At 39.5% G+C, this 24065-nt stretch overlaps 1 protein-coding gene across 1 annotated transcript in view; it reads left to right on the forward strand.

Moving 5' to 3' along the window:
* Nucleotides 1-20835, forward strand: part of LOC5566893 — a 37506-nt gene extending 16671 nt beyond the window's left edge. The window contains exons 2-6 of the mRNA XM_001651256.2: nucleotides 10141-10361; nucleotides 10425-10765; nucleotides 10823-11011; nucleotides 11079-11256; nucleotides 20148-20835. Coding sequence (XP_001651306.2) covers nucleotides 10141-10361; nucleotides 10425-10765; nucleotides 10823-11011; nucleotides 11079-11256; nucleotides 20148-20607 — 1389 coding nt within the window. The 3' untranslated portion in view covers nucleotides 20608-20835. The remainder of the gene's footprint in view (nucleotides 1-10140; nucleotides 10362-10424; nucleotides 10766-10822; nucleotides 11012-11078; nucleotides 11257-20147) is intronic.
* The last annotated feature ends 3230 nt before the right edge of the window (nucleotides 20836-24065 follow it).

A 24065-nucleotide genomic window follows, 5' to 3' on the forward strand; every position in this document is an offset into this window, starting at 1 on the left:
TGGGGTAGAACCCTTCAACAGTTCATCGAATATTTTGTTAAAAATCTGTTTTTTCATGATATAACCATCTTGAACGACGAACCGAATTCAGAAACATCAAGAGCAGTTATCAGGTAATACGATATGACATAATTTGTGATAATTGAAAACGGATAATAGCTCTCTTGGCAATTCATACATGTGGGTACGGGAATGATCAACTTCTCCTCACTGATCAACTACACCCCGAATTACGGTATTCACTAAAAGCTGCGTAAAGCGAAAATTTGCGAAACTTTAGCAAAGAAGCTTTTCATATGAAATATTCCTCTTCTGATTCTATTGTACGTCAAATGAGAGATTTATAATTTATCCACCCACTCAATATGTCAACTTATAATCTCGAAAATAGCTCTTACTTAAAATTAAGTTTTTAAGCAACGATTCAACCGTTCCTCCATTTTTTTAAGGTGAACTTTGAGTCCAATTATACAGCCATTCCATGAAAAACCGATCTAGTGGGTCATCGAATCCGTGAAAATTTACAATTTTGTTCCTAATCCGAAATAAGAATACACGTGTTTTTGGATTTTTTTTATTAGGGTGACCATTTTCGGAATAGGGTGACCAGAAAAATTGCGATTTTGCAAAATTTGTGTATAAAAAATAATATTACTTTTGAACCGTTTGACCGATTTTCAATATTTTTGGACGAAATAAAAGCTAAAGATTTTGAATTTGAAGGAAATATATGAAATTTTACATTTTTTTTTTATGAAAAAATATCCAAAATTTTCGTTTTTTTCTTGTTTTGAAGGCCTCGGGACCAAACAGGCTATAGCTGTTCTCATTTTTTCATGAAAGTTCAGAAAATTTTACGTTTACTGTCAAATTATCTGCTAAACATGTTTTTTTAGTTTTTGAGTTATATTGTTTTGAAAATTTAAAATCAGTCATTTTTCATCGGCACACACTGTAGGTCTCAGTGCATTAGATCTTTTATTTTTTTAAAAATCATACTCGTGTTCTTGAATATTTTGATTTTCGAAACAGGGTGACCAGAAAAATAGCGATTTTGCAAAATTTTAATTATAAGCTTTCATTCCATAAAAAAAGACTGGAAATCGGTTGAGCTGTTCAAAAGTTTTTTTGTGAATTTTTGTGAAACTTTATATTTTTCCTGAAAAGTAAAAATCTTTTGCTTTCATTTCGTCCAAAAAGATTGAAAATCGGTCAAACGGTTCAAAAGTAATATTATTTTTTATACACAAATTTTGCAAAATCGCAATTTTTCTGGTCACCCTATTCCGAAAATGGTCACCCTAATAAAAACAATCCAAAAACACGTGTATTCTTATTTCGGATTAGGAACAAAATTGTAAATTTTCACGGATTCGATGACCCACTAGATCGGTTTTTCATGGCATGGCTGTATAAATCCATAGAAAAAAACACTTATATCTGTTTCTAGGGCTTCCGAGGATGCTGGAGAAGGTTCCGGAGCATCAATGACTTACATTCCTTCAATTAATGGCGATAAAGTTACCCAACTATTGCTGGCTGTTTGATTTGTGTTGTGAAATAATATGTTATATGGGTCGCTTATAATAAATGATTAGCTCAATACCGATTTCAGGCTTCAGTAGTACAGTATTGTTTGTCGTCAATCATAAACGTGGTCGGTAAAAATAAATGGTAAAGCAGTGGTCACCAAATTGCGGGCCGCGGGCCGCATGCGGCCCTCGAGAAGGTTTTGTGCGGCCCGCGAATGGATTTTGAATATTAATGTGGTGCGACCCGCATGTTATAATTTTTATTCATGCTGATGTTTAATCCTTTACTCTTGCCAACTTGTTTCTTGGAAAGTCAGTCATTGAAATCATGTAAAATGTTTCTGCGTTTATCCATCTTCATGGCATTAGGAGTAATATGAAATTGACAATCAAAGGTTCAAAGTTTCTGAAAAACCTGATTTTTTTTTGAATCTTAAAAGGAAGGCTAAGGGCCAGCAAAAAGTTTTCAAATCCTTAAAAATCTCTCTGCTGAACATATTTCAGTTTGAAAAATTGAACCAGGATCTTCGTCTTGCACAGGTGTCCACAGGACGCTGATATTTTTACAAAGTTTTTTTTTTATTTTGACTTCAAAAATGTCTCCTATTTCTGTAAAACTTCGATAATTATGTTATTTAAAATATTTAAATATGGATTGCTTTTTGAATGGTTGAGGAGCCCAAATGCAAAGACATGTACCATATTGGACAATACATTTTCAACTTTTTCGACCTCCCATACAAAATGGTCAACTTTTGTGGGATTAATAGTCCAATATGAATCAAATTTACACAGCATTTAGAACATTCAAGTGTCAACACTTTCAAAATATCAAAAATCAAAAAGAAAAAGATTAAAAATAATATCATTTGGATTGAAGTGAATTTCGCGAAAAAAATTCAAACTATTTATCTCAAAATATAAGAGACCTACACAAGTATCTTCAACATAATTGTTAATTTCATTTAAATGTTCAACTTTGCTGAAGATACTATCAATATATTCCAATTTTTTTGGTTTGTGTAAATTTTGATATTTGATGAAAGATTTACCGTTACTGCTTTTAACTCGTAAAAGAAAAAAAAGTTTCAAATATATAAGTTATGTTAAAATTTAATATAAATCGATCCTTTAAAAAAGATATAAACCTCTTAAGTAGACTATTTTGTATTATTAATCGAAAAGTTGAAAATACATTGTCCAATAATGTAAGTGACATGTTGATTGAATTTGAGTAAAGTGTACTAATAAAGCTCTGTTCCTAGCTTTTAAAAAGTATTTGAAGGTGACTTTTTTGGCATGAATTATTTTAAATTAGCTACCATAATTTATTAAAAACTTGGCATTGTTTCTCTGTCCTGACCTTATATCTTTGCTTCCAAACCCCTCTGCTTTGATCATAAAGTTCCCAGAAATGTGTTATTCGTGTTCAAAGAAATATTGATTTTTTGCAATCCCATTGAAAGCTGTTAAAATTAATCCTTATGAATCTTGCGGCCCGCGACATATTTTGAAAACGTTGAGATGGCCCGTGTAATCGGTTAGGCTGAGGACCACTGTGGTAAAGGAACCAATTTTGTTATTTTGAGAAATATTTTTTTTCGAAAAAATAAATTTTGATTACCTTCAAAGTTGACGTAAGTAACTTTCATACGGTTTTGAGAAAATCAATTACACGTGTAGGATCGATAAAGTAAGTTTATTCACTTTTCTGACTTGAGGCTGTTTGAATAAGTTTACGAGGAATAATTTGATGTTTTTGTAGGCGGAATTTCTGAAGAGCGCTGACGTCCTGGTGACGTTTCAGAAACGGAAGCAAGACTAGCTGTCATTTGTCAAACAGCGGAAGAGAAAATATTGCCAACCTTTGTATTTCCTTCTGTATTTTAGAATAAAAGTTAATGCGTAATAAGCGAGCACGATTTCTTCGCACGGGTCTTTTAAAATCCGAGTTTCGTGAGTGCCTGATGTTTCGTTCTATGGCCATTTCCTTCCGATAGGTTATGGGCCCAGGCGCGAATCTGTAAAATTCGGTCGGTGCGGAGTGGAAAATAGGACTTTTTCTCGAATTGCGTCACGGCGTGATTTTCGGCCGGTGTTCGGCGTGCGCAGTAACTGACTCGTTCGACGTTTGCTCTTTTTGAGGTGGTGGAGCCAATCACCGACAGTGGAATGGCGGATCCCGGAAGATTTTCGATCGCCAAGTTGGGAAACAACAACTATGCAGCGTGGAAATTCCAGATGCAGATGTTCCTTGTTCGCGAGGAACTCTGGAATGTTGTGTCCGAAGCTACACCAGCAGCCCCAATCCCGGACGCATGGCACAAGGCGGACAAGAAGGCCCTGGCAACTATTGCGTTGAGCATTGAACAAAGCCAATATCCCCTCATAAAAGATTGCAGTACAGCTAAGGATATGTGGGAGGCACTAAAGCAGTACCATGAGAAAACTACTGCTGCGTCACAGCTGTCGCTTCTCATTCGGCTGTGCGCTGCAAAGGTATGTGAAGAAGGAGATGTTGAAAAGCACCTACTTGACATGGATGTGCTTTTCGGACAACTGCAGAGTGCAGGGCTAGTGCTGGACGAGAAATTGCAAATTGCAATGGTTCTCCGTAGTATGCCAGAGTCCTATCATTTTCTGGCGTCGACTCTGGAAGCACGTCCGGATCAGGACGTAACTATGGGGCTAGTTCGATCGAAGCTACTCGACGAGTATCGCAAGCGAACTGAGCGTAAAGGACCGCCGACGAGAGAGGAGCAGGTGCTGAAGGCAGAAGCAAATAAGCAGAAGGTGTGTTTCTTCTGCAATAAGCCAGGTCACTACAAGAGGGACTGCCGGAAGTTTCTGGCACTGAAGGAAAAGCGCTACGACGGTGAATCTGCCGGGAGCAAAAATGCTGCAAGGAAGAAGAAACAAGCCAAGCAGGCCAAGGAAACAACTTGTGATGCTGTAAGTTTTTCGGCTCGCGAATTGGACCGATCGGTTGCTGGCAAAGTGAAGGCTTCATCGTGGACGATTGATAGCGGCGCATCCTGCCACATGACCAGCTGTGAAGAATTTTTCGGTAAGCTGGAAGAATCGCCGGTGACTACTGTGGTGATGGCTGATGGTAATCGAGCCAAATCTAGTGGCGTCGGATGTGGAACGATTAGAACCGTTGATGGAAGAGGTAAGCCCATGAATGTCCAGCTCAACAACGTATTGTTTGTACCCGACTTGGACGGCGGATTGCTATCGGTTAGCAAGATAGTCGAAAACGGTTTTGACGTCAAGTTCAGCCAAAATGGCGTTGAAATTGTGGATTCTACTGGCAAGATTGTTGCACTTGGAGAGATGGACGGTGGATTGTACATTCTGAAGGAGGCTGGTCACAAAGCACTTGCTGCGGGTCAGTGCCATACCGTCAATTGCCAACACACCTGGCATCGTCGGTTGGGGCACCGTGACTCCACCGTCCTGGACAGAATCCGAAAGGAAGATTTAGTCGCTGGTGTGAAGGTCATCGATTGCGGATCAAGGGCTGTATGTAAATGCTGTCTAGAGGGGAAGATGGCACGTCAGCCGTTTCCCCATCAAGCGGAAAGACGGACTACGCGGCCATTGCAGCTGGTTCATACAGACTTGTGTGGACCGATGCAGAATGTCACCCCGGGCGGCAATAAGTACTTCATGGCGATTATCGACGATTTTAGTAGGTACATCGTCTTGTATCTCCTGAAAGATAAATCCGAGGCAACAGCGTGCATCAAGAATTACGTTAGGTTTACTGAGAACCAGTTCGGCAGGAAACCAGCACTCATTCGTTCTGACCGTGGCGGCGAATTCGTGAATAAGGAACTGGAGCAGTTCTACCGTTCAGAGGGAATCCAGTCGCAGCTGACCGCCGGGTATTCTCCTCAGCAGAACGGAGTGGCGGAGCGGCGCAATCGATATTTGAAAGAAATGTCGGTTTGCATGCTACTCGACGCTGGATTGGAGAAGTGCTTCTGGGGCGAGGCAATAGCAACGGCAGCCTTCATTCAAAATCGCCTCCCGTCGCGATCCGTAAGTAATTATGAATTGTGGACAGGACGTAAACCGGATCTTGGTTACCTTAAGGTTTTCGGCTGTGAGGCTTACGTCCACGTGCCGGACGTAAAGCGCAGTATGCTCGACAGTAAAGCTAAAAAAACTACCGAAAAGCTAAACATTACATATAATTTGCAATTGGATTAGATGGACAAATTGATGTGAAGATTTGCGAAAAAGTTACACGTCTTCTCAGTGAGAATCGAACTCACGACTCCCCGATCTCTAGTTGGGGCGCGTTAACCACTACGCCATGAGAGGACTCATGAACGCAGAAGTTAACCTGAATTCGATTTCAGCTCAATAATCACGTGGTCCTCTTTCGCAAAGTGCACCTCTTTCGGAAGAATTAGATGCCCATCCCATGTTCCGTAACCGGTCGTTTGAGAACGTCGCGACCCATTGGAAGCCCACACAATAGAAACCTCAGCCAGCGCAGTTGCTGGCTAGTGTAGTGTGCTATTCCTATACCTAAAAAACAATGCGCTCTCGGGCTAGGCATTGGATATATATAGAAAGCGTTGTGTTTGGATGGGCATCTAATTCTTCCGAAAGAGGTGCACTTTGCGAAAGAGGACCACGTGATTATTGAGCTGAAATCGAATTCAGGTTAACTTCTGCGTTCATGAGTCCTCTCATGGCGTAGTGGTTAACGCGCCCCAACTAGAGATCGGGGAGTCGTGAGTTCGATTCTCACTGAGAAGACGTGTAACTTTTTCGCAAATCTTCACATCAATTTGTCCATCTAATCCAATTGCAAATTATATGTAATGTTTAGCTTTTCGGTAGTTGTTAAACTTCCACTCGGCTGGTTGGCCGTAAACCACGATTCATAATTAAAACAAGTACTAAAAAACTAGTTTTTGTTGGCTATGACTGCAAGGCGAAGGCGTATCGCTTTCTCGATAAGGCAAAAAGAAGGATCACCATAAGCCGGGATGCTCGGTTCCTAGAAGTGGGTTCAGAGATGCAGGAGGAGAAAGTTTCGGTCGTTCCAGATCCTGAAACCAAGCTGGAGGCTGACATCGAGAAGCAACAGGAAGTAGTACAGCTGGAGTCGGCTCCGGAGAATGAGTCAGATAGTGAAGAGGATTGGAACAGCATTGCGGACGAATCTGAATTTGAGGGGTTCTATTCGGATATTGACAACGAATTTGAAGGCGAGGATCTGAATCCAGCTGGAAGCTCAAGTGTAAGAGAGCAACGTGTGCGACAACGGTGGCGCCCAAGAAGGTTCGACGATTTTGTGGTAGATGTTGCTAAAGTGGTGGACCATGTTCCGTCAACGTACATGGAAGCAGTGAATTGCCAGGATAAAGAAAGGTGGATAGAAGCAATGAATGCGGAATACAATTCTCATCAGACACGAGGTACGTGGACTCTTGTGCCACCACCACTGAATCATCCAATCATCGGATCAAAATGGGTGTTTCAACGAAAGAAAGACACGTCAGGCCAAACGGTGCGCTACAAAGCACGATTTGTAGCCCAAGGCTATTCCCAGCAATATGGAGTGGATTTCAGCGACGTTTTCGCTCCTGTCGCGATGCAGTCGACGCTTAGGGTACTGTTGGCCATCGCCGGACAACGGAAACTCGAGGTAAGACACGCTGACGTTAAAAGTGCCTACTTAAACGGAAAGCTGGAGGAAGACGTTTATGTACGACAGCCTATTGGATTGAGCAAAGAAGTCAAGCAGTTGGATGTTGGATATTTCAAGCAGATTGAAAGTGACGTGCTACCAGATAACAAGCAGTTCCACAGTTTGGTTGGCGCGTTGCTGTTCATTGCTTCCAATACGCGACCGGAAATCGCAGCCGCTGTTTCAATTTTGAGTCGGAGGACCAGTGCTCCAACGCAGCGTGACTGGACAGAGCTCAAGCGAGATGTTCGGTACTTGATCGGCACAGAGGACTACGAGCTGAAGCTAGGCGTTCAACAAACCGGTGATATGGTCCTTGCCGGCTACAGTGATGCTGATTGGGCCGGTGATCGGTCCGACAGAAAATCAACGAGCAATTTTTGTGTTTTTCTTCGGTGGAGCTCCTGTAGTGTGGGCCAGCAGGAAACAAGGATGCGTTACAACATCAACAACGGAAGCTGAATACTTGGCTCTATCGGATGCAGCACAAGAGGTGATATGGCTACGTCGTTTGCTGGGTGAGCTGGGCGAGCAGCAACGGCGGCCGACTATAATCAACGAAGACAATCGTAGTTGTATAGACTTCGTGGCCTTAGATCGTCTGAACAAACAAAGCAAACATATAGACACCAAGTATCATCATGCCAAGGATTTATGCGCCAAGGGAGTAATACAGCTACGCTACTGTTCGACCAGTGAGATGATCGCCGACATCTTTACGAAGCCTTTGGGGCCGAATAAGATCAAATATTTCACGAAGGCTCTAGGACTTGTCGAACTTAACTGATGCCGGAAATGCAGTTCGTCAGCGAGGAGGAGTGTAAGCGGAATTTCTGAAGGGCGCTGACGACCTGGTGACGTTTCAGAAACGGAAGCAAGACTAGCTGTCATTTGTCAAACAGCGGAAGAGAAAATATTGCCAACCTTTGTATTTCCTTCTGTATTTTAGAATAAAAGTTAATGCGTAATAAGCGAGCACGATTTCTTCGCACGGGTCTTTTAAAATCCGATTTTCGTGAGTTTTTCGCCACTAATCGCCTGATGTTTCGTTCTATGGCCATTTCCTTCCGATAGTTTTGTCTTTCGACGTTTGATATTTCTTCTTTTGTTTTACCTAAACCGTTCTAGAGTCTAGATTCCCTATTGTAATTTAAACATTGTTCACAAAAATTTTATTTTTGTTACGCGTGTCATAAAAAGTGGTCAACCGTTTTAGAAAGTTCGGTCGTAAAAAGATGTTGAAGTATATCACGCAAAAGGAGATTTTATTAAACGTACATTCTGATTGTCTAGGAGGTTATGGAAAATGTGACAAACCTTACAAACGTTTAAGAGGATCCATACAGAAACGTAGCAAGAGAGGTTAATAATTCATAATTAATGCTACAGAATCACACTGGAATGTTTCCAGAATTTCTCCAAACCTCCCTCTAAGGCCTAGTTGATACGAACAACTTTTCAGAAGACAGTTATTGATTAAAAATTCGTTCTGCAGATCTGAATGCATCTTCCATCGTCAATATGCTTTCTGTGCCGATGGCAATGCAGAAACGTGAAAGAAACTGTACTCTACGGAGATAATGGGAGGTAATGCTAAAATAGATCAAAATACTGGTCGCAGTGGCTCACTCAAACAGAAGAGGGAGAAATGCTCTTTAAGATCACACAAGTACAGTTAACTCTCCCTTACTCGATATTGAAGGGACTAATCGGGGACCCCCCCATCGAGTTAGGAAGGTATCGAGATACAGAACACATATTTTTCAAATTTTAAACTTTTCATTATTTTGACAAAATAATTTCTGAATAGTCATTTTAACGTGAAAAACAATACATTTTTTTCACATTTACCTATGTGAAACTTTTTTACCGATCTGCAAAAATTAAAAATTTTAGCATCCAGAAATTGACAGTTAAATTTGATTTAACTATCAATTTGATCATTAGAATCAAATTCATGAAATTTATTAATGTTTGGAGGACATTTGGAACTGTTCATGAAAATATCGAGTTAGAGAGGTAAGCTTACTTGAAAAACTGAAACAGATAGCATCGAATTAGGGAACATCGAGTTAGAGAGGTATCGACTTACAGAGGTATCAAAGCATGCTAAATTGAAGGGACCGCGCATTCCATCGAGTTAAGGGGAAATATCGAGGTACAGAATATCGAGTAAAGCCTGATTCGCTGCTGACAAGTAATTTCTTGGCCTATCTTGATGCATGCAAAATTCCTGCAAGGAATCGATCAAGGAAGCGCTTTTTTTTCTGATCGCAGTACGCAGTTGAAAAGAGATGTCAGTTCAAACGGGAGTTGCTGTAGAAAGTTTCTGCAAGGAATCGGCGAGAAATTTCTTTAGCGATTCCTGTTCAGCAGCAAATCAGGCTTAAGGGAGAGATGACTGTAATACAAAACTAGAGTTAAAATGGATTAAAAATTAAAAGAACTTTTTTTTTTCTTTTTACTGGCATTATGTCTCCGGCTTTCTTTACCAAAGTGGCCATTTTCGTATTCGTAATTCATATGACAGGCCGTAGTCGAATAAATTTCCATAAGGGACCGTCCATAAATGATGTAGTATTTTAGGGTAGAGTCCATGATTTTGTGACCAAAGGTGTAATAGATATGTGAAAATAGGCTGCCATGGAGTAGGGGGAGGGTGTTGTAAACATCGTCTGAAAATGCTACGTCATTTATGGACGCTGCCTTACGAAGAGATCCTGGACCGAAAAGTCGCGACTGGGAATTAAACGCAGACACCTTGACCTTGGCTTTGCAATCTACTACAGATAACACGAAGGCTTCGTCCTTTGGCGGAGAGCCGTGAATTTATCCACTAAACTAAGGAAGCCCCCAAAAACACTAATAAACTCGTATTTTCGTTTTTTTTTGCAGCCACAACCAATCAAAGCACTTGCGGGGCTAACAGTGAACAAATGCTGCCCCATGGGCCAGTCATTCCTGCACGAAAGCATCAGCAAATGCCGCATTCCACTGCGTCGACCACGCTTCCCGGTCGTTAGCCGCGAGGTGCATCTGTACGATCGATCCTGCTATAAATTCGGGACGTACCTCAAGCATAACCTGACCGTCGATGGCCATTGCATCGGGAAACAGTAAGTTCGATCAATTCATGCCACGTAATCAGCATTAATCAATCAATTTTACCTTCGATCCAGTCTGGTGTTCAACGACGGAGCAATGTTCACGGTGATCCAGAACGGGTCCCTGATGGTGTCCACCGCAGAAAAGGTGCTGATCTACAAGGATTACTGCCTGGAGGAAACGGGAAGTTCGGTACTGATCGCACACGTGTGCGATGCCATTTACACTCCGGATCCGTTCGACTGGGTTGATAAGCTGATCATTGGCATGGCACTGTTGCTCCTGTTCGTGACGGTGTTGTTGTACGCTTTCGAGCCCAGCTTCCAGACCGTGTTCGGACGGTTGATTCTGATCCATGCGGGATTGCTGTTCACCGCACTGTTACTGGAGGCGGCGCTGACCGAGTTCAACGAAGGTTAGTCTGATTCTAGTTTAGAGTTGACCAGGTTATTCAAAATTCCGAAATTTTCAGCTTTCTACTCAACTATCGTGTACTTCCTCATTGGAGCGGCATATGTCCTTTTTGCGGCAGCCAATTTGTATTCCTTGTTCACAAGTCTGAGCAACTACCAGAAGATAGACAATCGAAACGTGGTGTACTTGGCGTTTGGATGCTGCATCTTCTGGGTGGCTTCCGTTCTGCTAACAATGTACTTTAATGGTATGTTTTGAACTTGTACTTGGCTTATAAGAAATTTGACTATTAATTGATACCTAACTTATTTCAGACAAAATGGTCGCTCTCTGTACCATTTTCAGCGGTTTGCTGTTAAGTGTTCTAGTCAATTTGATTATCCTGCGGGGGATTTTCAACCGCCGACATCAGCTGCTCACGGCGATGGACAGTTGCTACGAGATTTCAGATAGCTCCGAGTATTCAACCTATGTCTACCACAGGAAAGAGCTGTAAGTATTGAAAAGATTATAGCTTTTATATATTTTCAAATACATTTGTAGCATCAATGAAAAAATAACATTAATTCTTATATCAATGTGTTAGGAAAAACAATCATCCTAATTTCGTCAAACTTATTATTCATTTATTTGGCTTTACATCAATTATCTTGATAAAACCTCGCCAACAACATTTCGCCAATTCCCTCGGTTCATGGCCGCTTCTCTCCATCCCCGACTGCGACCCACGCTCTCCAGGTCCTGGTGCACCTGGTCAATCCACCTAGCTCGCTGCGCCTCACGCCTTCTTGTTCCGACCGGATTCGTAGCAAACATTATCTTAACAGGGTTGTTGTCCGGCATTCTTGCAACATGTCCTGCCCAGCGTAGCTTTAGCTACCTTCACGATACTGGGTTCGCCGTAGAGTTGAGCGAGCTCTTGGTTCATCCTTCGCCGCCACATACCGTTCTCCTGCACGCCGCCAAAGATCGTTCTCGGTGTTCGAAAAACCCAAGAGCTTGCAAGTCCTCCTCGAGTATAGTCCACGTCTTATGCCCGTAGAGGACTACCGGTCATATGAGCGTTTTGTACATCGTGCATTTGGTGCGGGGGTGAATCTTTCGTTAAACTAAACAAAGCTATTATTAACATTTCTTTTTTCTTCGCCGTAGCAGTTCAAAATTTTCAAACATTACACTTCGATTCAGCAGATAAAAATGCTTATTCTAAAATTGAAGTTTTTTTTAATTTTACAATTAAGCCTTCATGCCAAACACTGTCGAATGCTTTTTTCTATATCTATAAGAACGAATCAAATTTGTTACACGTAAAATTTGGTGGCTGGTCAAATGTCCATGTCGGAATCCGAACTGTTCATTGACAAAAATTGAATTTTCATTGATGTGGACCAACATTCTGTTCAAAATTACTTTTTCAAAAAGTTTACTGATGGAGGAAAGCAAACTGATTGTACGATAGCTATAAGTTTCTGAAGGATTTTTATCTTGTGTTAAAATTTATACAACCTTGGTGTTTTTCCATTTGTCAGGAAAATATTCCGACTGAAAACATTTGTTAAATATATCAACTAAGAATGATAAGCTACTTTCTGGAAGTTTCTTGATATGGATGTAAAAAATTCCATCATCGTAAGGAGCTTTCATGTTTTGATTTATTTGAATGATAGTTTTCACTTCTTCCAATTAAATCTCCCAGGAATTTTTAGAAATGTTCTCATGATTGAGAATGTTTTCAAAATCCTGAGTAATTTGAATTTCAATTGAACTAGTAAGTCCTAAATTTATATTGTACGCGCTTTCAACTGCATGGCAAGGTTATGAGCTTTTTCGCAATAATTTAGTTATAATTTGTTTTCTTCTTTTAATGCCGGTATTGGCTAATGAGGTTTTTCAAAATTTTGATAATTTCCAAAAGAGCTTAGAGCCAGGGAAATTTGGAAATTTTATTCTCAAAATTTTTGTTTCCTAACTCAGCGTAACAAAAATGACATTTTTGAATTCAAGATGGCGGCCAAATTCAAAACGGCCGCCAAAATTTTTTCAAGTTTAAATGAAAGCTATATCCTTTCTCTATACGATGCCACTAAGTTTGCTATGTGTTCCAAGCGAAATATGAGACATATCCCGTGAAGAAATACCCAAGATTTATCAAAAAATGGGCTTTTTCGCAAACTGTTCAGCTAGCTGGCGTACGAGGGGTCCACCAATTTGAGAAAACAGAAAGGACCACCCTTAAGTTTTATCGAAAACTAGCGATCAGTGACATAAAATTGGAATTCTAACGATGGGTGCCGATGGCGGCCTGGTTTCAGCGAGAATTGCTCATTTATCAATCTTTTTTGTAATCCAATCCTGCAAACATGTGAAATAGGACTTCAACTTTCATTTTAGAAGTAATTTGGTTGAAATTGCACGTTAAAATTTAAATTTCATCGATTTTTTTCAGCAGTCTCCATACAAATCTCTTTGTTTCTCTTATATGGTGAAATACAATACTTTTCTAAAACACCAAAAAATAAATTGACGCTTATATTGAGCTGTTCGGTAATCAAATCCGCATGGTTATTAAATTAATTAACTAATTACGCGTGGTAAAGATGGACACATTATGGGTGAAATTATGAAAAAAATCCACGTGCTCGCGTGGTCTGTAGGGATTTGAATTCTAAACTTGTAACCAACTCAGTTATTGGGTCACCAAGTGGCTCGGTAGTTTAGTTGGTAAAGCGCTCGTCTAGCATACAAGAGTCCTGAGTTCGAATCCCAGCCGAGCTCGTGGATTTTTTCATAATTTCACCCATAATTTGTCCATCTTTACCACGCGTAATTAGTTAATTAATTTAATAACCAAAAAAATAACTTTTGAATGTCGATAGTATTATAAACTTTGATGATAAGTATTTTTATACACATAAAGTTTGAATTATGTGGCAAATTAAGCAAAAAAAAATTGCCATTCAAGCTGTCAAACTTGCATGCAAGTTGACCTAAAAAGTCATATTTTACATTTTCAACTGCCAATATTACGAGAACTAGACGTGCTGTAAAATTTTTTAAACGGCAATGGATTCAGCAACCCTTAATTAAGTAAATAGCGGTATTTTCATGCTTGAGACAGTGTTCCGCAGTGTAATTGAAAAAACCCGTTTTTTAATTTCTTTTTGCAGATCCTGCCATATAATTTTCATAGCAGGATCGCGAGTGCGTTTAAATTGCCTTCTCCTCACTTTTCAAGGACGGATCAGGAGTGTAAGATCATCATATATAATCACGGATACGAATTTCACATTTTGGTAATGTAATGTCCCTTACTTCAACAATGGGTTCTGTTAAAGTTACTTTTTCCGTCGTTTAAAACCAAAGTTTTTGAAAATTTGTATGTTTCTGTTGAAATACAGCCTGGTAAATATACTTTCATAGCTACTTATTTGCTTTTTCAATGCATTAGGCAGCAAGTTTATTTGCTTTAAACTGACTTGTGGAATTGACTTGCAATAAGTCAAAAAAAAAAAAAAAAAAATAAGTGGGTAGATGAAAAAAAAACGTATTTAGTACTATACCATTTAATTCCACTAGAGTTTGTATCCTTTAACAGATACGAGTATTTCGACCTCAACTGTAAGGCCGTCTTCAGTGTCGTGTACTAGACTCGACTTGAAGAAAACCATCGTTTGCACACATTATATATTAAAACTAGGTATAAACGTAATTCCCTACCCATTTTTTTAACTTAAAATTTAATTTAATTTTTTTTAGCTGGCAGCTCTCACCCCCAGCAGAGAAGTGAATGATTGCTTACATTTAGGACGTTTTTCTTTCAGCACTGACTGTTTTTTGAAATAATACTAAAGAGCTAATTATTTGTGTATCAATGATGATTTATCTTTCTTTACGAATGAGCAGAATAAGTTTTTTGAAATTCATTACAAATTCATACTAACTGTAGTTCACTATTGTTTTCAATTTCGGCCAAATGGCAATCGGCCAAATTACCCTTTCGACCAAATGGCATTCAGCCAAACGGCATTCGGCCAAATGACCCGGAACCCTTAAGGTCAAATTACTCCAGGGCGTGGATACAACTAGGACATTTCCATTAATGTCATACAGGGGGTTGAGTACACCTGGTCTACGTGGGTTAAGGTTGAAAAACTCTAGGGCGTTCATGCAGCTTATGATTTCTATCTGATGTCGAGGGCGCCAAGATGTACCTGATCTACAAAGGATAATGTCAAATTACAACAGGGCGTTGATACAATTTGGACAATGAATTAATGTCTTCGGGGGGTTAAGATGCGACTGCATTTCGTAGAATAAGGTCAAACTACTTCAGGGCGTTGATACGGCTTATAATTTTCAAATTGATATTTTAGAGGACGACAGTTAAGTTAAGTTGAACCATTTCGCATGATTTATGTTTGGTCCAGCTACGTATTGGTGTCCACATGCTAAAACGATGCTCACTTTGGCTATTGATATTGAAGACGGTTAATGATTTTTATTAACCTTTACGTTACCGACCTCCGACAAGGCATTTTCAAATAGCTGCCATTTCATCAATTTCCATTTGATTTTTTGAAACTACCCTCAGTTTACTTTAAAAAGGTTTCAGTTATTTGTCATAAATGGACAATTCTGTAGTCGGAACCATGCCGGAGATATTCCGGATTGTACTAGGGTCACAGGGTGACAAATTCGGTAAATGTGATTATTTTTTTATTTATTTCAGCTACAACACTAGAGTTTTTATGTAAAACGTGGGATAATGGTCCATTGTCATCATTTCAACATAATTTGAATAAGTGGATCGTTCCGGAACATCGTAGCCGGTTCCGCCAGGGCCAGTTTGGGGACATTTTCGTTTCATGTCCAAAACATACCGTGTGACGTCTCAATCTTCATGAATTCAGGAGAACATGTCAATGAAGGAAGAATAAACTAAATGGCAGTAGATTTGGCCACTCCAGAGAACCTGACACAGGTGCCGCCAGGGCCTCTTTGAGAACATGTCAATAAAAGAAGAAAAACTCCGGTACAAACAGATGTGGCCACTCCAGATCCTGGCATAGGTCCCACGAAGGCCTATTTGGGGACATTTCCGTTTTATGTCCAAAACATATCGTGCGACGTCTCAATTTTCTTGAATTCAGAAGAACATGTCAATAAAACGAGAATAAACTAAATATCCATAGACGTGGCCACTCCACAGCACCTGACACATGTTCCGCCAGGGCCTCTTTGAGGACATTTCTGTTTTTTGTCGGAAACATACCGTGCGACGTCTCAATCTTCGTGAATTCGAGAGAACATGTCACAGGTTCCGCCAGGGCCTCTTTGAGGACATTTCCGTTTTTTGTCGGAAACATACCGTGCGACGTATCAATCTTCGTGAATTCGAGAGAACTTGTCAATAAAAGAAGAAAAAGCTCGGTACGAACAGATGTGGCCACTCCAGATCTCCAGGTACAGGTTCCACGATGGTTTCTTGGGGAACATTTCCATTTTATGTCCAAAAACATACCGTGTGACATCTCAATCTTAATAAATTTTAAATAACTTGCCAATGAATGAAAAATAACAAGGTAAAGAAAATGTAAAAGATTTGGCCACTCCAGAGCTTCTGGCACAGGTTCCATAAGAGCTTCTCTGGGAATATTTCTGCTTTTGTCTCAATCTTTGTGAATTGTAAAAAAAACATGTCAATAAAAGAAGAATCAACTTATTAACATGTGATGTGGCCATCAGGACATTTCAGTTTCATGTCCAAAACCTATTGTGCAACGTTTTGATCTTCATGAATTCAACAAAACATGTCAATTAATGAGGAATAGACCCTGTGTTTCCACTCCGTTCCAGAAAGGCCTATTTTATGAATGACCTCGCTATCAACAGAAATCACTACTACAGAGCACAAGGAATAGGCCTCGCCTTTTTTGAAAATTCTTTGAACAAAACATGATGTGCCACGGGCAAAGCATATTGAAAATTCTGAAATGTATTCAAATAAATCTAGGATAAAATACATACTAACTGATGTGGCTTCTCTTCACTGATGCAGTTTTAGGTAGGATCTTTCTGGACAGGTTTTGGCTAGAATGTTACCAAGAATCTATTGTAAACTTCGAAGAAAATTTTCTATTAATTAATCAGGGTTCTCAATAAATTTGTTGATAAAAACTTAAAAGGAATTCGCTTTGGAACTCCTCACGAATACACCATATAAACAGTCTTATAATTTATGGAATTTCTTTGCTTACAGACGTTTGGCATATTTACTGCCAATAATTGTTTTAACAGTATAAAAAAAGAACAACCTATTGCCCGTTCAAAGAAGAGGAAATTCGACCAAACGCCGGTTCCGTCAATCGTACCGCTAATTCATGCATGGAGGAATTCCACGTGCAACAGAATAAAAATTTTGCTTAGAATATGTTAAGGATTTCATCAGAAATTAAACAATAATTCTGGGTAAAGTCTCTATACACAAAAAAAATTAAACAATAATCTAGCCAGCAATTATCTAATTTGGAACCCATTCAAGATTTCATCTTTTACCCGCAAAGGGTTTTCTTACAGACTAGTGTTCGGTCCATCCATTGTGTCACTTGCCCCTACAGGGGAGAGCGATGCAATAGAAATCAGAAGTGTCCGGTTCGCGCGGTGCGAAGAAAAAGTGGTGTAATCCAGTCATAAATGTTTGGTCCATCGATTTTATTGCTTGCTCCAGCTGGAGCGAGCGATGGGACCAGAAACACCCACTAAGAAAATTGTGAAGATGCAGAGGTATATTCAGTCTTTGAACTCTCGATTCGTGCTCTTTGAGAATCGTTCGCTAAACCCAAGCCCCATTCATTAAATCTCTGTGCATCTTCGACTGCTCCGGTCAATCACGGAGTGCAACTACGAAGCGTACATCTATGCTTGAGCTCATGCTCTATCCGCAAAATCTTTTGCTGACAAATTCTTCATGTATATTTTCTTTTTTTATTTTATTTTATTGAGTTTCAAATAAGCCAGTTAATTCGCTCCAATTCAAATTTTATTGCTCTGGAGTAGCCAAATCTTCGTTTATTGACAAGTTCCCTCGAACTCATGAAAATTGAGACGTCACACGGTATGTTTCCGACAAGAAACGGAAATGTCCTCAAAGAGGCCTTGGCGCAACCTGTGTCAGGCGCTCTGGAGTGGCCACATCTATGGATGTTTAGTTTATTCTTCCTTTGTCAACATGTACTTTTGAATTCAAGATGATTGAGACATCGCACGGTATGTTTTGGACATAAAACGTAAATGTCCCCAAAGAGACCCTCGTGGAACCTGTGCCAGGAGATCTGAAGTGGCCACATTTGTTTGTACCGGGGTTTTTTCTTCTTTTATTGACATGTTCTCCCGAATTCATGAAGATTGAGACGTCGCACGGTATGTTTTGGACATGGAACGGAAATGTCCCCAAACTGGCCCTAGCGGAACCGGCTACAATGTTCCGGAACGGTTCACTTATCCGAATTATGTTGAAATGATGACAATAGTCCTTTATCTTATATTTTACATAAAAACTTCAGCGTTGTAACTGCAATAAATTAAAAATTAATCACATTTCCCGAATTCGGCACCCTCGTGACCCCAGTACAATCCGGAATATCTCCGGCATGGTTCCGAATTCAGCATTCTCCATATAAGACAAATGACTGAAACCTTTTTAAGGTAAACTGACGGTGGTTTCAAAGAAATCGAATTGGAATTGACGAAATGGCAGCTATTTGAAAATGCCTTGTCGGAGGCCGGTAACGTAAAGGTTAAATATAAGATTTCCTAAAGTTCTTAAATCAAAATACGTTTTTAGTGTAATCTAGAATTTCTATTTCTTCTCAAAAATTATGTCTAGACTTCTGCAATCAAGTTAATGTCGAAAAAACTACACGTACGTAGTTCGAATTTTGATTCATAGGCAAAATGTTCGTTTATTCAGTAATTTTAATTTTGGGTGTAATGTATATTTGTATATATTTGTTCAAACATGTTCTCTGCAAGTCTACAAGTAAATTTCGTTCACAGCATTATTTATAAAGTTATCTTAGGTCATTCGCGTTTGGAAAACATTTTATAACATTTGCGGTAAAACTGGACACGAATCTCATGCCGCTTCAGTGTGCGTAAAAATGTATTTGTCAATTGTTCTAGGGGAAACTTGAATACCCCTAGAAACATTTTGTTTCCTACCGTACTGAACTATGAAATATGGACATGACATAGGTGAACGAGTTTTGTAAATTGGTTAAACGGTTGCTGAGATATGACTGATTGAAATTTTAGATACAACTGATATTTGATCGCGGGGCTCCTAGTGGTAACTAAAAAAATATTGAAGTCTAAGTAGATGTGTAGAAATTTCCTCCAGGGGTTTGGAATTTTTCCATGTCACAGGGACATCGATCATTAGTCTGGTTTTTTTTAGAACTTTAATCATTTCCATTTCTTGATTTCTTCAGGTCTCATAGTCACTTGAGAGACCTTATAAGACAACCTTGAACAAACGTTCAGGTTTATCGTCATAAGTAAAAGATTAGTGCTTCTCCTCTGTGTTTGAGACGATGTTCACAATCTTTAAATTTTCCAGCAAAACGCGACTGTCTTCTTTTTTGCGATTTAGAAGAAAACCTTGATTCCCCTAATGGAGTTCAAAATCTCCTGCCTAAATACTACAAATTCGGAATAGTTGACCACGATAGGCGGCACTCTTTGCTTCACTTGAATCAAAGAGCCTGGGCTAGAGGCTGCTTTGATTTACTGTTAGGAAAATTTGCCTAAAGCATCGAACTGATTGTTAATTTCGATGCAAATATCAACATTAACTATTGCACCCTTGAAGACAGCGTGCGTTCCGGAGAATGTCCTTTCTTCCATTGCTCACATTTAGTGACAATTTGAAAACCAACTTTTTGGAAAGAAATTGTGAAATCAGAGATTCACTTTCCCTTTTTTTGTGGTTGCAATCATGTTCAGCGAATAAACGAAAGAAGAACTGACCTTCTACGAGTTTTTTTTTCCAAGACGGTGTCCAAAAAGGATTACAATCGCTAGCTCTCGCTAACGGGTCCAACGAAAATTCGAGAACACGGGTTCATAGAAGGATCGAATGGATAGGTAGAAAAAAGTAACACTGAGAAAAACTGTTTTACTGCTGTTAGTAGTTTTAAAACTAAAAGTTGTGGACCATGTGAAGCTATTAGTAAATTGTCATGTATCAGCTTATACTTCAGAAGAAATTTCCTCATCATTAAATTTAAGAAACTAGGTAGAACCTCCAGCTTCCTGCATCTTAGCCAACCAATCAATCACTTGCAACTTTTCAATTTCCCCCCTCTCACTTTCTTCCCCCACAGAGCCATCCTGTCCTCGTTTGCGACGGTCCTGCAGCTGCTGCACTGGATCCTGTTCGTGGCCAGCCGGTACAACTTGCTGTACGCGCTCAGTTGGTGCGGTTTGACCATATTTGCCGTATTCGTGTGCTTCCGGTATCGATCGATAACGTTGTTGCTTTCCAGCTCCGGCAATGCTGGCAATGGCAGCAGCATCTCAAAAGTACTACGTCATCGTCATCAACGGCACCCCCACCACCACCCTAACTACCTTCAGCAGGAGCAGCAATTGCCCGCATCTGAAGAACTGGTCCCAACGACGACGCCGCCCTGGGAGAATGGGTATAATCAACTGCACGCGGCGGCGTCACCCACCCACAGTCAGCAGCAGCGTCGGGATAATCAGAAACACTCGTCCCTCACTCCGGTGGCCGAGGAGCGGGAACGGGAACAGGATGATGCTGCCAACGCCCACATAGTGTGAGAGCAAACGATCATCGCAGGGAAGACCCGGGGCAAGGGTTAAATGGGGCGGAAAGCAGAACTTAATGCCTTAATGGCGCCCAAAGGTTGTGTGTTGTGATTAATCGCGTAATGCGTCCTCCGGGTGTGATTTGGCGCTTTTAAGCGTACACCTTGAGGTCCTAGATGTTTAAGGATTTTAATGATATAAGTTTGTAAAGCGTGAATACAATTGCATTTAAGAATGGAATTTCGTTGAGTTTGATCTCTGAAAGAAAACCTTCTTGTCATGGGCGTAGCCAGGATTCCCGTAGGGGTGGTGGTGTGGGGCAAGCTACCTTGAAAGTTCTTTTACAAATATTACGCAAACATGACCAATACTCATGCACCATACTGGCCCAACTCAGTATGTAAGAAAACATTGTAGAATTTCACGGTGTACCCATAGAATTATGTTTTGAGGTTTGAAAAAGATTTCCTAAAAAATTCAACTCATTTGGTTGATCCATGAGCTGGCGCATTTGAAATGCAATTAATATAAGATTTTCATCTCAAATTAGTGGCACGGGAAGTGGGTAGGACAGGTAGCACATGTACTTCGCACAAAAACACCTGGGTAGGACAGTCAAAGGATTGTCTTACCCACGATGTAACAAAAAAAAAACAAGATCAGTCAAAAACTTGGAAAATAAAGTAAACTATTTATCATCGCCTAGAAATACATACAACCTCGATCAACGTCGTACTTATTCTTATAGAGGATGGAAGACATGATGAGGTTTTTCATGGTATTCTCATGCCTAGTAGAGATTGAGATGGTTTGTGCATAACCCCCCAAAGGCCTGCTTGGTGCGAAGAATGACTGTGAATATGTAAAATAAAAATCCTGGGAAACTAACTGTAATTATTGCTACAAGAAACTTCTTTAACCGTTACAAAAATGGAACAATCCTCTATGGCATTTGTGAATGAATCAATGGATGGTTTCTTAAAAATAACTATGGTCAAACAGCACATTTGTTTTAGACATAATATTTGGAATGGCTCGTACAGAGTCGGATTCACATATAGTTTCATTCCGTCTTAAATTATGCATAGCCAATGAGTTACATTAACACATGAAGTGCACAATTCATTCTGGACGTTAGCACTTAGCACGAGAAAAATGATTATAAAAGTGAAAAATCGTCCGTTCGAAAGGGATATGTTCTAGCACAAATTGCCGTAAACATTCCTCATCAGAAGATTATTGAAGAATCTTTGGACGAAGAAATGGATTAATCTATTAACCATTCGCATCATGTTATACACTACACAAGTGTGATGGTGCTAGCGATTTTAAAACGTGTGATCACTATTGGTATGATATATCGGAGCACTGCTGCATCTCTTGACAATTTTCCGAGCAATTCCTATAGAACTCCCGCAGCACACTCTATAGAAGTTCTTGGCTTATACAAAACTGATGTAGAAATTTCTGAAAGTTGTTCTCAGTTAATTCCTGAAAAATGATTTGATCTAATTCCTACTGATATTTTGGCATCATTCATAAAAATATTATGAGCAGATTATGACAATTTTTTAAAAGATTTTTTTTTTTTTTAAATTTTTGACAAAATTTTATGAAGTTTCTGCGCGATGAAAAATTTTTTTAGCATGATGCAAAATTATACAACTTCTAAAGAAGACTTCAGAAACTATAACGGGTTTGACAGGTTCTTTAAAACTTTCGTCTCAGATTCCCAGAGTAAAAGTGACAAATAGTGATTATTTTTAGATTACTTCCAGATTCTCCTACAGGGATATCTCCATAAATTATTCTAGAGATTTATCCACCAAATTTCCCAGAAATTCTTCCAGTGATTTTTCAAGGGATACTCGGAAGAATACGCTCAGGAAATGCTTGAGAGCTCCAGAGCTACAGCCTCCAGTAATTTTCACGAATATATCTTTGATTTTGTTTTTTCAAAACTATCCAAGAATTTCATTTGGGTATTTTTTACTAATCCTTCAATCGAATTCTCTCCTTGAAATCTTCAATAGTATATTTAAGTATTCATTATATACTACAGCTATAGCTACTACAGCTATTTTTCCAATAATTACTCCGATCATTCCTACACAAATTTCTATAGAGATTCTGTCCAATATTTTTCCAGAAATTTCTTTAGAAAATTCTGCGGAATACTATCCCGAGAATCAATTGATTTTTTTCGATTATATTAGCTATTTATTATCTAGGAAATCTAGAAAATTTGGCAGGTCTCCTGCTCAATTGGAAGGCGTATTTGTATGGAAATGACAGTTCGCCTCTATTTGACATTGACGCCACTCTTATCCACTCTGGTGGTAACATCTGGTATGAAAATGAAGTATTTAGATCGGTTTCAGCGGTCGTGGTCTATTCTAAATATTGACAATTAAATAGACCAAACCAAAATTTTGCATCTCTACCGGGGCGTTCTAAATTTGCTATTCGAACAATTCTAGTCCAAATAAATAAAACTGCCATACGGCTTCGTTTCATTCTGCGCAACATTTGGAACGACAACCAGCCCGTTCTAAATTTTGTGAACACTACAAAAGCAAATTGAAATTTGCTCTGTTTGGCGTCGTTTTTATCTTATTGTCTCGCTTCGAAAGGAGGTAGAGGAGTGTCTTCCATTCATCGTAGCATTGTTAATAAACATGTATCCATTCGTTTGCCAAATAACAAGAAGCTGCACACTTGATTACCAATTGATTTTAGGGCGAAATCATAAATTAATCGAGATTTGCCCCAATAGTTCACCCTGCATCGCTGTTGAACACACGGTAGAAATTACGGTAGAATTCAACCAAGCTGTCCAGGAGGAATCTTCAGAGTGATTACTCAAGAAATCAATAGAAAATTCCTGGGGTGAGATTTTCTAGAAAAATCATGAGAAATTTTTTTTTTGCGTTTATTTCGTAGGGTTTTTGAAGGAATTTCTGTGGTAATGTCTTAAAAAAACGACTTAGGAAATCCCGGAGGAACTCTTGTAGGATTTGAATGAATCAGTGTGAGTTTTTCTGTCAGAATTACTATTGAAATCTTGGGAAAGTCTCCTACAGTAACTACTACAGAAAACGGTGGAAGAATCTCTGAAGAAAATTCATTAAGCTTTCCACGAAAAATTACTGGAGGAGTTCCTGATCAAATCCCTGCAAGAGTGGGTGGATGAGTTTCTTGAGGATTTTTAGCGGAATCCTTGGATGATCTCCTATATGTACTCCTGAAGAAAACTTCAACGAGTCTCTATTCAGGTATCAGGTATCAGAAGACCGGCTCCAAAGGCACGCTCCCCACCAGTTGAGAGATTTGTGCCATCGCCATATTTGAGCCTATTTTATCATCTACCCGATGGGAGAGGAAAGGGAAGGGAAAGATGGGAGGAAATAGGAGTGGGGTCCCTTGAAGAGGGAAAATCGCATAAGCGAAATGAGAGCATGTAGCTCCAT

Source organism: Aedes aegypti, chromosome 3 (genome assembly GCF_002204515.2).
Source record: "Aedes aegypti strain LVP_AGWG chromosome 3, AaegL5.0 Primary Assembly, whole genome shotgun sequence".
NCBI classification, from domain to species: Eukaryota; Metazoa; Arthropoda; class Insecta; order Diptera; family Culicidae; genus Aedes; species Aedes aegypti.